The 13,342-nt window shown below is 35.7% G+C and overlaps 1 protein-coding gene across 1 annotated transcript in view; it reads right to left on the bottom strand.

The window, feature by feature from the left end:
* The window catches only part of BIRC6 (baculoviral IAP repeat containing 6), a 177,975-nt gene that overhangs the window by 129,727 nt on the left and 34,906 nt on the right, over positions 1–13,342 (bottom strand). The window contains exons 11-15 of the mRNA XM_059467370.1: positions 12,164–12,313; positions 8,688–8,913; positions 4,288–4,448; positions 1,364–1,495; positions 26–157 (exon numbers count right to left, since the gene is read on the bottom strand). Of these exons, the coding sequence (XP_059323353.1) occupies positions 26–157; positions 1,364–1,495; positions 4,288–4,448; positions 8,688–8,913; positions 12,164–12,313 (801 nt within the window). The remainder of the gene's footprint in view (positions 1–25; positions 158–1,363; positions 1,496–4,287; positions 4,449–8,687; positions 8,914–12,163; positions 12,314–13,342) is intronic.

The raw sequence follows: 13,342 nt of genomic DNA, 5'->3' as shown, positions 1-13,342 counted from the left end.
CAAATAACATAATAAACTGCTTTACCTTTAACAAGCTTTGGACTTGTTAGTGTCAACATTCCAGCATGTCCTGATAGATCAAGTCCAGTAGCCAGCCATACTGGACCACAAAGTATATCTTCCTTATGTTCCTCCAGAAATGGACACAATCTAAGACCTTAGAAAATATAAGTAATGTGGATCTGAATTAGCCATAATTAAGTCATAAAATCTGATCATTTGCATGGATTAAAAATGCACCATGTCAAACTCTGATCACTAAATATATATAACTTTACACAAAAAAAAGACTTGAAGTTCACTTTTAGACATTTTCCAGTGAAATCAGTTAAGGTAAATGACAGTTTTAAAACCATTTTCAGTTGCATTATATGGATTAATACCTATCTTGACTGGCTTATAAAAGCCACAAAAATATACAACTGATGAAATAAAGAACCAATATCTACAGAGCCACAATCCTTACTGGGTCATTACTGAAGCAAGACAACACTGTTTAAAAACAAAACAAATAATAAATTTAAAACAAGAATGGCTTTGTTTTTTCTATAGGATATACAAATTACTGAAATCATCTTCACTCATCTGCTGCTCCTTTCTCACCATCAAACACATCCTTTCAGCACTTTTATCACCTCTTGATCCTTCCTTGGAGTCATAGGATCACAGAATGGTTTGGGTTGGAAAGGACCTTGACAGCCATGTTCTAGACAAGGCTGATTCCACAAGAGAAAAGCAGGTGTAAAGTAAGACTGTTGAAAGGACCAAGAAAAAGAACCATCGCTCTAGACCTGAGTCACTCTAACTGATAAATTTTAGTCTGCAGCTCTCCTCACCCAGACCCACTCAATGCTTTCACAGCCTAAGATATTTTGTGGAAGAGTGCTAGTTAACAACAAAGTTATAGAAACAGGCACAGTGTGATGTGGCCTAGTTATGAATTCTTTATGTTCTGTTCCTTATTGGTTTACCGCAGCAATGTCTACAAAAGCCAGGTATGCAAAGAAAAATTATACTGAAACTAGCCAAAGAAACAAAGTAAAATACTGGTGAAACAGGCTAGCAATTTAAATTAGCAAGGTGCCATATCAATCTACTAGATTTCTAAACTCAAATAAACATTAATCTGCTTATAAGCACCAAACCTCTCCAGTAGTTTAGGACATTTCTGGTGCATTTGTGTTAAACTTTCAACCAATACAGCAAACAGATGAGAGAGAAAAATAACTTTTGATGACAGCTGAGAAATTAGTCTATCTTCATGTTTGAGAAATTTTTGCAGAGGAATTCAAATGTATCATTTAAACAAGAAAAAAGCAAGGTCCTATTTTAAGTGAAGTGCAACAAGATCAATAAAACTTACATTGTGGTTCCTCTACATCCATATACTGCATTTCTTCACTGAATTCTGCCAGTCCTGGTTTTCCATTTCTCTCCACTTCTATATTATGAGCTGGAGATAAAGGAAATGCGATCTGTCTATCTACTGCTGCTTCTGGAAATAAAAATATTAGCATGATTACAAACACTGCTCAAGGCTCAGGAAAAATGAAGTGGTAGTTTTCATAGCAGAATTATCAACTTTCTGCCCACAGCAATATTTTTAATACAAATCCACAAGTACACAAACACACGTTTCTCATATGGATTGAAGTTGCAGCAAATAGTTAAAAAATAGTATTTCTGAATGACCTGTAAAGAACCTGTTTTGTTTCAACACTGCCCAAATTCTTTTCCCTAATAATCAACTGCAGATTACTCCTAAGCAATAACATTCCAGTACTGAAGGTCTGATAACTTAAACATAAAATAACTGGATTGCTCCTGCTGAACATCAAACATTATTTTGGTAATACTTAAACACAGCCCTTTTTCCAATTAAATGGATCACATGAATTATAAATGAAGAGGACATGCAAACAAATTAACAAAAAGCATATACAGTGAATTAACTGCCAGACCAAAACCATTAATTCCCAACCAGAAGAATTATGCCTCTGGCCTTCCCATTACTGCACACTACATTTTTAACTATTTCCAGGGCTCCTGTCGTACAAAAAAAAAGACTGAATAAATTCTGCCATGCACATCTTCCCTATGTTTCGTTACCTTAAAATTTTAGTTCCTTTCTCTCCCCATCTGGAAGGGCAGAAGTTGAAGGGGGAGTTAATCGAATTTCAGTCTGAGGTTTTTATACATTTGTAAGAGCCAAACAATGTTGAATATTACTTCTCCCTTGGTTAAGATCTATCACAGATATAAATTACCTAACTTTGTCTTCCCTTATAATGAAATCATTAGTGCTCTATTATTTTATTCAATAGTGCAAAGAAAAAAGGCAAATGTCACTAAAGTTCTTTTCCAAAACTCAAGAAATTGAAAAAGGGAAGGAAACAACTGCATTGCAGTTACACTTGGAGAAGATGTTGGTTAGCTGTGGATATCCAATCCTGTGAATTAAAAACAAAAAAGACTTTGCCAAGGCTGCTTTGCAGGTGCTCCCACACTCCCCAGACATTTCCAGACTTCCTGACCCCCTATTTGATGCTTTTTTATGTTACAAGGAAGAATAGGCAAATTCCAGTATATTACATGCAAGGAAGTGAAATGTCATTTTCTGGAAGAGCTCTGTCATGTCTTCTGATCAGTATGCTCTGCTGAAAAGCATTCACAGAGAGCTCTGGCAATTTATTTCACAGCTAAATCAAATGTCTCCAAGGAATTCCTAACTCATGGAACTGTTTGTTCAGAAGTGTTTAAAATTGAAGCATTAAGGAAAAGAGTTTAGCTTTTCTTCTATTGTTTTGTTCCATAGGTGAAGATTTTCAGATTAATTCTGACATCCAGATCTACAAATGGCCTGAAATCATGCTGAAAACAAAGGTTCCACTCAGGAGAGAAACGGGGACATCTGTTCTAGTTTTTTCTTTGACAGAACAAATTTTTACTCCATGCTAAAATTCAGGTTTTACAGCAAGGATTAACAAAAATGAAGAAACTGAAAGACCACCTGTTGACTGCCATCCGGCAGTCACAGCTAGCACTTCTGTTAAATCTAAAGCACCTCGAACCCTAAAAGAATAGGAGTTTCTCAAACAATATTACTAAGCTAGAATATTTTGTTCTTGGGTTACAAGCAGTTTACAGTATTTAAGAGAGCATCTCCAGCACACATTTTTTATTATTAAACACTGGAGGATGCTACACAGTGAGGTTTTATGAAAGCCTGTTAATGATCTTTAAAATGCCTATACTCCTTTTTGAAATTTACTGTTACTCTTGTGTTCAAGTGGGATGATCTTAGCAATTGAAAAAAATAGGAAAAGGAGGGAAAAAGGGCTTTTATGATCATGCTTGCTGTTCTTCTCAACACAATTTATATCCAGCAAGCAATTTAATAATATCTGACAGCAAGATTTCTCTGAAATAGCCAGTTCCTAAAGCTTTTGAAAAAGAGGGGGCCAGAAAAAGATACGCAATTAATGTCTCCATAAAAGGAGGTGTAGCATGTAATACCTTCCACGCCCAGCAGACAAGGCAGCAGGACATGAAACAAATGTTCTCACCACAGGGAAATCCCAGTGGAGGCACTTCCACATCAAAGAATTGACTTTTCAATTTATGCTGCCCCCTCACAGGTTCCCTAAGAGCTAGTAAGATGCACAGTCCAGTTACGAGTCTTCCCAAGGCAAGAGCGTTCCTAACTTTGGTCTACTCTGTCAAAGCTGCAAGAATAAAAGGTGAAATAATGAAATCCTACTGCAGCTTTCACACAGCTTAGTCAATGAGCCAAATGATGAGAGAATTCCCAAGGAAGCCATGGGATTTTTTACTTCCATCAAGAAAAGCCTTGCTATTTTCTCACTGGCAAATAATCTCCTTCTGTGACTTGGAATAATTCAGTATTTTTTTTTACTACATCGACACCTTAAAAGAGCACCATTTGCTTAATCAGTCAGTCTCTAGGATGATTTACAATTGACAACTTATTTTTAATGATTGTAGGATTTATGCAGTACAGAATTATAATTGAGTTCAGTCTTTTTGAGCTGTGTAACTTTTATTTGCATAAATGCCAAGATTTTGAACCTGTTTACCGAGTTTGTCACTCCAATTTACATTTAAGCATGATAACTGAAAAGAGCCCATGATACCAGGAAATAGAATAAATCAGTAAAAGTGAAATACTTAGACAATTACAAGGAATTTTTCTGATATATATCACAGAGAATACTGAGTTTGAGAAAAAAAATAATGTTCTGAAAGATATCCTAGTTCTTTTCTTACCATTGACTTTCCCTAAGCCTGGAGCTTTATTTTTCAGTAAAGTCACTTGAATCTGGGGAATGTTTGTGATGTTTGAATTCAAAACAAATTTGAAGTCCACATGTCCAACCATACAGGCTTTTGGCAGAACTAGTTCAAAGACATGCTCATCCCAGCTGTTGCTGTCAGGAAAAAAGAAGACAATGATTCAGTGTACAGAGAAAATTCCCATCCCAGAGTCCATTCTGCATCTATGCACACTCTCTTTAACAAGAAGAAAAACTTATTTTGCGTTAGTTAACATCCATATGAGTTTCTGAGGAAGGCTTTCAAACTTTAAAGCTTTCAAGATAATCAGATTAATTTTGTGAAGATGATGTTAAAATGACAATTGATATGACAGGGAGAAGCAATGTTCACATGAAAGCAGAAGTGGAAAGATTCCCCATTACCTTTATCTCAGTACAGTTTCCATATTGTTGTAAATAACAGTTATTTGCTTCCATGAAAAAAAAGTACAAGAATAAAAAACCAAAAAAAGCACTAAAATAAGATGTATCAATTAGTGAAGTGTATGAAAGCATAATCAGAGGTAACTACCCTGTAATCTCTTTCAAGTTGCCCTTATCCATTGCTTATTGCTTAATGCCACTTTCCAGTGGTAAAAAAAATCAACATACAGGAGACTCAAAACACTATTTTCCAAGTATTTTTAAAGCACATTTGATAATTCATACAGGATGAAAAGTGCTTCTTACCAGGTGCACACTTAGAAGCCTGTGCTGTGCAAAAGGGTGCAACTTTCTTTTATAAAGTCACATTTTTGTTTTGAAGACAAGTTTGGTTTACACTGAAAGTGTAAACTTGAGCCAAGTACCCCTTGATGATCCATTCCATAGTTTGATACACTTTTAGGGTTTGCAAAAAATAGTTCAAACTGAAGAGCAAAGAAAATAAAACTAATTATGAGTCAATTGTCCTGTTTGTGTAAATTTTAAAAACTAACTGAACTTCTCAATCTCCTTAATTTAACACTAAATAATTTTTTTTAATCTAACTTTAATATACTTATTTGGCTGTATAACTGAGTACACTAAGAAACTGAGTACGCTGCTAGAAATATTTTTGAGACATCTTTCTAACATCTAATTCCCAATAGGTATCTTAACTTCAGTAGCATGCTACACATAAAGTATTGTGCATAAAACCATTTAAAATAGATTAAGGAATGGTGCAAATGTATTTATTTCTTTATGGTAATATCCCTGATGGCCAGATCTCCTTCAGGCATGTGTTAGACAACTTAAAAGAGATTTCAGGTATGAGTAATGAAATGGCATGGCAGCTTTCCAGAGCTAACAGCATAGAAAAGCAGACATTTTGGGAGGAAAGTTGGACAGAGGCAAGAGAATTTGTGGTTATAATTCAAGAAGGAACAGTGAAGAATTTTCAGCTAACTGTACAAAGAACACAGGTAAATAAAATATAATGAAAATTTATCCCACTGCTCTGGGGGGAAAAAACCCTAAAACCTCAGTTAGCAACTGTAACACTAAATATTTAGAATCACTCATGCCTTTCCTCTAGCTTGGAGAACACATAATCCAATTTTGCCAAACAGAGAGAGATTTGGGGGTGGTTTTTCATGTAATGCAAAGCGTGGACTACATAAGACATTCAAAGGAGCCAGACTTCTGAAACACAAAGTAATATTCTGCTCATCCAGTTTGAGTTAAGGATCTGGTACAAGCCCAGAAATTAATAATAAACCACTTTGTCAGCAGCAGTCTTTTGTAGTCTATGTGTAGCGTACAATGCACACAGCCATAGTGAATTACAACTGTTATTTGTCTACCCCAGAAATATATTTTTGACAGAATTGAGCAGCAGATGCTCAATAGGCACATATGGAATAAATAATCTCCCTGAAGGTCTCACATTAATCCAGCAGTTAAGAGATCATCTTATACCTCTGACAATAAATGTCACAATCTAATTCTGTCATTAGTTAAAAAACTCCCCTTTAAAGTTTTCTTTTAATATCTCATAGTTTGCTTTAAGCATATCCTTTATTGATGTGCAAAGTTTCAAAGTAGCAAACAAATTAATTTACTTCCTTGTTATTTTCTCATATATTAGCATATCTATCCTAAATAGATAACCCAATGCAAAGTCTTTTAGGAACTCTTCTACCTTTGAAATCCTTCTAAATCTATAGCATCTTTCTAAAGAAAAACATACAATCCATACTGTGTTCTAAGCACCAATATACATCATTCTCAACTACAAGATATTTTCCAACAGATTTTTCATTCCTTTTCTAGAATATCTCACTGATCTTCCACCACAACTGCACATCACTATCTAGCTCTTCCTTCTTTCACATATTTTTAAATAAGTCTCTGTAAGATGAATACATCCTACATAAATTTGAGATAAAGCCAGGCAACTCAGATGTCGCTGTTTTATCCATTCATATTAGGAATTCATGTACATCTATTTTAAAAAATTTAACCACATTTAATATTTCAGTTACATTACACATGAGGGGACAACACTGATATTCAGATAATTCGCAAGGTAAATCAGACTCTGCTTGTCTTTTTTCTTTGTGCACAGTCTTTTTGAAATAATAAATTAGGATTGTAATATAATGCCATTTTCTAAAATACAGTTATAGGATTATCTCCTTCTATCTATTTGAGAAACAAAAGAATTACCATATCAAATTGCATTACTCATCCATCTAACACTGTAACCCCACATTGTGATGGGTATCAGTACGAGGCACTCAAAAAGGAGATAAAAGGAACCTTATATTAAAGACCAAAAAAATAATCCAGAAATCCATCAGTTACTCTTCCCAGGTAACTTTTACTTAAGAGTTAACATGGCTTTCAATCTTAAGACTCTACCCAAAGAACAAAGGGACTGTAATTTAATCATTTTCATCATGAGTCATATAGTAACTGTCAAAGATTTCGAGTACTAAACCAAAACTTCTAACTTTTCCTCTTTACAGCCCTGTTTTATTTAGCAGCAAGCATAATTCTTTTCCTCTAATGAAACAATATTCATAAGCTAATCTTCCACTTATCCCTTTCCAATTAACAGCTATTACCTTCACTGCTTGCTTCCTTGTAACTTCATATGGATAACTTTTTACTTTTCAAGTGTTGCTGAACACATTTGGATAATCAATAGTTTTAACTGGAAGTTATTTTGGAAGGAACAATCTCCCTTCCACTTGCTACATACAGAATATTTGACTTACACAATGCAAAACCACAAGATAAATAAAGGCTTTAAAGCCTATAATGCATTGCAAGTTTTCAACTGTAGCTTAGGAGTATTTATTTAAAGCAAGTCCAACTCCTGTTCTGTGTCAGCCCTGGCAACGCCTCCATCTATTACATGTTTTCCCACCTGGAATGCTTCATGATCACATGCTACCTTTCAGCTGTTTATATGACATGCTTTTTTGCCTCACACATGACCTCTAGCTTCCCTAGCACCCTTTGGCCAGTTCATTATTTTCACTTTATGGCTATTTCAAGTCTCCATGACAATGCAAATGTTACACATAAGTGGAACAGATGTGTAACAGTCTGACCTAAAAATCCTGTAGTATCTTATGCTTGCCTTTAATAAAACAATTTCTATATATATTGTGTTTCTCCAAGCATTTTTCACAAAAAAACTATGCAAAGCTACTTCAGGTAGGTTTTAAGCAATCCTTCAAGGAGACTGCAACACTGCTCTAGTCATTTAGAGAGCCCAGAGAAAAAAGTTCTCATGACACGTGTGAAAAACTAAGTCCTGCTACACATACCATGTTGGTGCAGTTGATTTCAATTAAAGTAATGCCTAAACTTTAGCACTACTAGGGCTCTGGAGTGGCTTAAATGTTTCATATATAAAGATTTAACTTGAATAGACATAAAAACAGATTCTACCTTCATATTTTAAAGTAAATTACAATGCAATTTAGGACAACTAATTAGTCACATTGGCATCCACACTTTGCATTTTCTGATTAAATAATGTACTAAAAATGTGTGTACACATAAGAAGGGTGAATCAGACTTTTACAGAAATTGTCAAGAATATCTCTAATTCTGGCAAATGTGCTTGTCTACTTATGTAATGTAATGACCACATTTGGCAAATAAAACTCTACCAATTCAAAACCTGACTTTTCAATTTGTTTCAAGGTCCACTAAAATGCCTCTGGCAATCTCACCAATACCTATAATGCAAACTGTCAAATGGGGATTATCTTTGCAAAAACACGTTCTTAAACTTGCCCACTAGTTAAAAGCCATTAAATTGCATGGAATTTGTGGTTACAAATGCAGGTACAGCTACACCAGCTGGTTAAGCAATGCACACAACTCCTCACGCACTGCTCCCCTCTGTACCTGTCTGTCTGCAGCTTCCAAGTGCGAGTGTGCTGAGCTGCATCCCCGTGGTGCTGCTGGTGCAGATGCTGAGGGTGCCGCCTTTGCTGCTGCTCCTGCTGGACTTCCACCCAACAGGGAGGGACAGTGGCTGAAAACCGTGGGGTCAAGGTCTCAAAACGGGTCAGTTCCACCAGGGACGTCAGTGTCTCAAGGGAGAATGGCTGGTCCACCAAAAGATCAACTCCTGAATAATTACAGCACATACATTCATTACTACAAAGATATTTTTTCAGAACATCCTATTAAAAATAGTTTGAAATACATCAGAACTACTACAGGCAAAATGAACTACAAGTCATATGAAGGCTTTTCAGTTAAAAAAGAATAATAATAAACTCCCCACCCCCCCGCCCAAAGTACCACCCTAAACAAACAACAACAAAAAACAACTACAAAAAATCCCAACACAAGCAACCAAACATCCCAGCCTTGAAGCTTGTATCCTTTGAAGGCAGTTCACTAAGAATAAATTTTCTAAATACTGAGAGCTCTGGGCATGCCCACTGGAATTCAGCCAGAGGCATCAGGAATAAGTAATTAGCAGCTATACTTTGAAGATGCAAAGCTGATTAAACATTTTTTAAATATCCCTACTGACTCAGATAAAAAACCAAATTATTTCACTAAAACAGATATAAAGAATTACTGTGCATTTTTATCACTGTTTAAAACATTACTTTGTCCTCTGATTATCAATATTGACTTGTTTTATGGTGGACTCCTAGAACATTGTAGTTTTAATAGGTACTCTCAATTCACCTTAAAAGAGGGGTAAGTGAAAAACAAACATGATTTATGTTAAGCACTTAAAAGACACTGGGCCTTGATAATTATTTTGTCATCTTGTCTTTACATTTAGGCCCTTATACCAAGAAAACAAGGGTATAAATTGAAGTATTGAAAACAAAAATATCCCAGGAAGTCAAACACCTAAAGGAACTACAACAGAAACCAAAAATTGATAATCAGATAATCTGATTTCCTCAGCATACAAAACTCCCAACCAACACAAAAACCCCAAACCAAACCAAAAACAGACCAAAAAAAAACCCAAAACCAAAACAAGAAAACCCCAAACAAAACCCAACCAACCAACAAACTCCCACCAACCAAACTTGGGGGAAAGACATGCACAATGTATATTTTCTAGTATTTTGAGCATTTTCTCCTAAAAAAAGGATTTTGAAGGAAAATCTTTTACTTGTAAAGAAATCATGGTTTTCAAAAGGACAAAGTTTGCCACCTGACTACAGCTGTCACCACTCAGGGTGAGGAGATAATAATACACAAACACCATCCTCGCTGCAAAGCCTGAATCTAGAGAGCATCTTGAAATTCAATCCAGGTTGACTTGGAGGTGAGACACTTGGACAGTTAATAAATTCACTCTCATTGCAACTATAATAATTTCTACTTTTCAATTTCAGGGGCAGGAAAATGCCAAAAAAATTAGAAATGCTTTAGAAATTGAATTTCAGTAATACAGCAAAGACCTTCACTTTCTTAACTGCCAAATGTGAACCTCATTAGCTGGATGACACTGCAATGAGAAGTGAGATCATTGCTCAAACTGTACAACAAGCCTATCTTTGAACAGACTGGATTGTTCTGCTTCATTCTCCTTTCTCCTCCAACAGAAACAAATCCAAACTCAGAGTATTCACAGCAAGCACATACACGTACATCAATGTCCAAAACTGAAAAATTAAGGACTTAACTTTCCACTTTGGTCAAGTATACTTGGCTTCTTTTAAAAATTACAAGACTTTTATTATATTCTAACCAAGTGTTATAACAAGACAAAGTTCTAACACTAAACTTGAAAACAGGCTTTAAACTGGTCAAAAAGATGAATATTCTTTTTTAACTCACTTTGAAAAAAGGCATTACTTTAGATTACTTCACCTCAAAAAAATCCTCTATTCCTTTAAAGGAAACACTAATCTAAGATTCCTATAAGATTAACTTATTTTCTCTTAAAACAGTAACATTTAATATGCATCTAAGTTGCAAATTCAGGCTAGAAAATAAAATGCAAGAAACACATTCTAGAATATAAACAATGGAGAAAAATAAATGCACAAAGACCACAAAATAAAGGAACAATGTATGAGTAGAAGCTTCTGCTTGTTGCAGGACTTCATTTCCCCAAACAGAAGCCTTTCTCTTGAGCTGTGTCTCTGTCTGAAAAACATGCTAAGACAGAAGTGGAAGAAAACACTTTTTCTATTTTTTAGTACGTAACACCAAAAGAGAAGCAACACTGATATGATAAATCAAATGCTGATCATGATCCATACAAGTACTGACAACCTGAGTACTGAAGAGGTTTACACAGCCCTAACAATCAATCATTCTCATATATGCTAAGAGTCCTGTATTATTGACTTCAGTATCCTCAAGAGTTCTGCAGCCGTTTGGTTTCAACAACTCCCACCCAGAGCCCTCATTTCAGCACTGGCTTCTTACGACTATTAAGCTTCTCAGAGCTTTTAGTGACGCCGTTTGACGCCACAGCAAAACAGTTCTCAGTTCATCTGATCATTCCTGTGTACCTAATAACTCTTTGGAAACCATTACAGAACAAAATCAAGCAATACTACAATGTCTAAATTATATGACTACTTAAAGGAGGACCTGCAGCTTGTGGACAACCTAAAGATACAGCTACTTTGAAGTCTATACATATATAAATCAATTTCTTATTCCAATAAGTCATAATCAAGGCTATTCTGAAGGCTGGATGGGAACAAGATAACAAAAAAGGAAAAAAAATCATTTTATAGTACTGGTAGAATTTAAACAGTAATAATCATCTATTTGACTCATCAGGATAGTGAGTTACCATTTGCTTGGAATTCACTTATCTCTGCTGATAAGCTACTATAGCTACTATATAGGGAATGCATCCATTGAAGAACATCTTTGACATCTGTATTCTTTTTTGCTTTATTTGCCATTAGCAAAAGAAGGGTGCAGAAGAAAGCCATAAACTTTACCCCCTCACATATGTACAACATTCTATTTTCTAGTGATCTTCAAACTTTAGGAATGGCCTCTTTGGTGAAAAAGAGGAGGAACAGGTGAAATTCAGACCCCAAAGCAAATGTTGTAATGCTGCTTACAAATAAACTTAAAACAAAAAGCATCTCTTCCTTCTTTCAGCTGACTCTTGAGGAATAAAATCAGGGTCACACAAATACAGTCTGCCACACTCAGAATCACACTTAAGAGACTGGAAAAAGTCAGTGTTTTGTTTTTTTTAAAAATCAGGAACTGCTGTAGTGACAGACATACAGCAACTACAGAACTCTAAATTTGGTGAGCAAAATAATTATCAAGCAGTATGCTATTAAATAATTGCAAGTCATGTTCAGATGCAGCTTTCAAAAATGACAAAAGTAATTTGATCCATATGCACACGTGCAATTTACCTGTAATGCCTGGACTAGAAGGGTTGGATAAGGGCTTGGTGCCTTCTGATGACTGGTCTACACTTTTGGTGAGGGATCCATCTACAAGTATATCAGCTTCATCGATGTCATCACAGGTCCCTCCAATCTGAAGGAAATGAAGTTCTCCACCTAAAATTGTCACAGACAACAAAAGAAGAAAGTTTGGACAGGCATACAGCTAAATTCAACTCACAAGACAGGTTTGCACTTAAAACTGCTACGTAATTATGACAGTATTTATGCAGGACCTAAAAACAGTGAAACTGTAGAGGAATACTTATTTTGCTTTAGTATTACTAATTTTTTTTCAGGGCAAATACAAAACAGAACTACAGAAATACTGCAGTTGCAAATGGCATCAAAGGTAAAAACAGCATGGGAGGATGGGTTTTAAAAGGCAATTAACAAAGGATACCTCAATAGAAACCAAAAATCCTAACATTATGACACTTTCCACAATCCAAATTATGCTTATAACAGAAAATATTCTACCATGTCAAGTGAAGGCCTACACTATCTCATCTGTACAGAGTGCCCAAACTTCCTTTTAAAATTCAACATCTGAAAATTAAACTAATTTCTCTGAATTCTCCTAACTAAGGAGCTCTCCACATTATTTCATCAAACCTAGAATTAAAACACTGATCAAGTCAACAGACAAAAGAGCAAAGTCCAAAATTTTCACTGGACACCATGTATTGATAGAAGTTTTAAATCATTCAAGGAGGTAGCCCATTATTCACCACTAGAGATAGACATAGATCAATTCTGTCATTTACAGAGAAGTCATAGAACCAAAGAGTGCTAAGATCCTCAGGTCCAACCATTAACTGCAAGTCCACCACTAAACCATGTCTCTAAAAGCCCCATCTGCACATCTTTTAAATACCTCCAGGGAGAGAGACTCCACCACTGCCCTGAGCAATCTGTTCCAATATTTGGCAACCCTTTCTATGTAAACACTCTTCCTAATATCAAATCTCCCCTTGAGCAGCTTGAGGCCATTTCCTCTCATCCTGTCACTTGTTATTTTGGAGAAGAGGCCAACCCACACCTCACTACAATGTTCTCTTGAGTATTTGTCCAGAACCACAAGGTCATCCCTGAGCCTCCTTTTTTCCAGACTAATCAACCCCAGCTCCCTCAGCTGCTCCACGC

Source organism: Ammospiza nelsoni, chromosome 3, assembly GCF_027579445.1.
Source record: "Ammospiza nelsoni isolate bAmmNel1 chromosome 3, bAmmNel1.pri, whole genome shotgun sequence".
In the NCBI taxonomy this organism is placed as follows: Eukaryota; Metazoa; Chordata; class Aves; order Passeriformes; family Passerellidae; genus Ammospiza; species Ammospiza nelsoni.
Note: the sequence above shows the minus strand (reverse complement) of the source record. Positions and strands in the feature narration are given on the sequence as shown.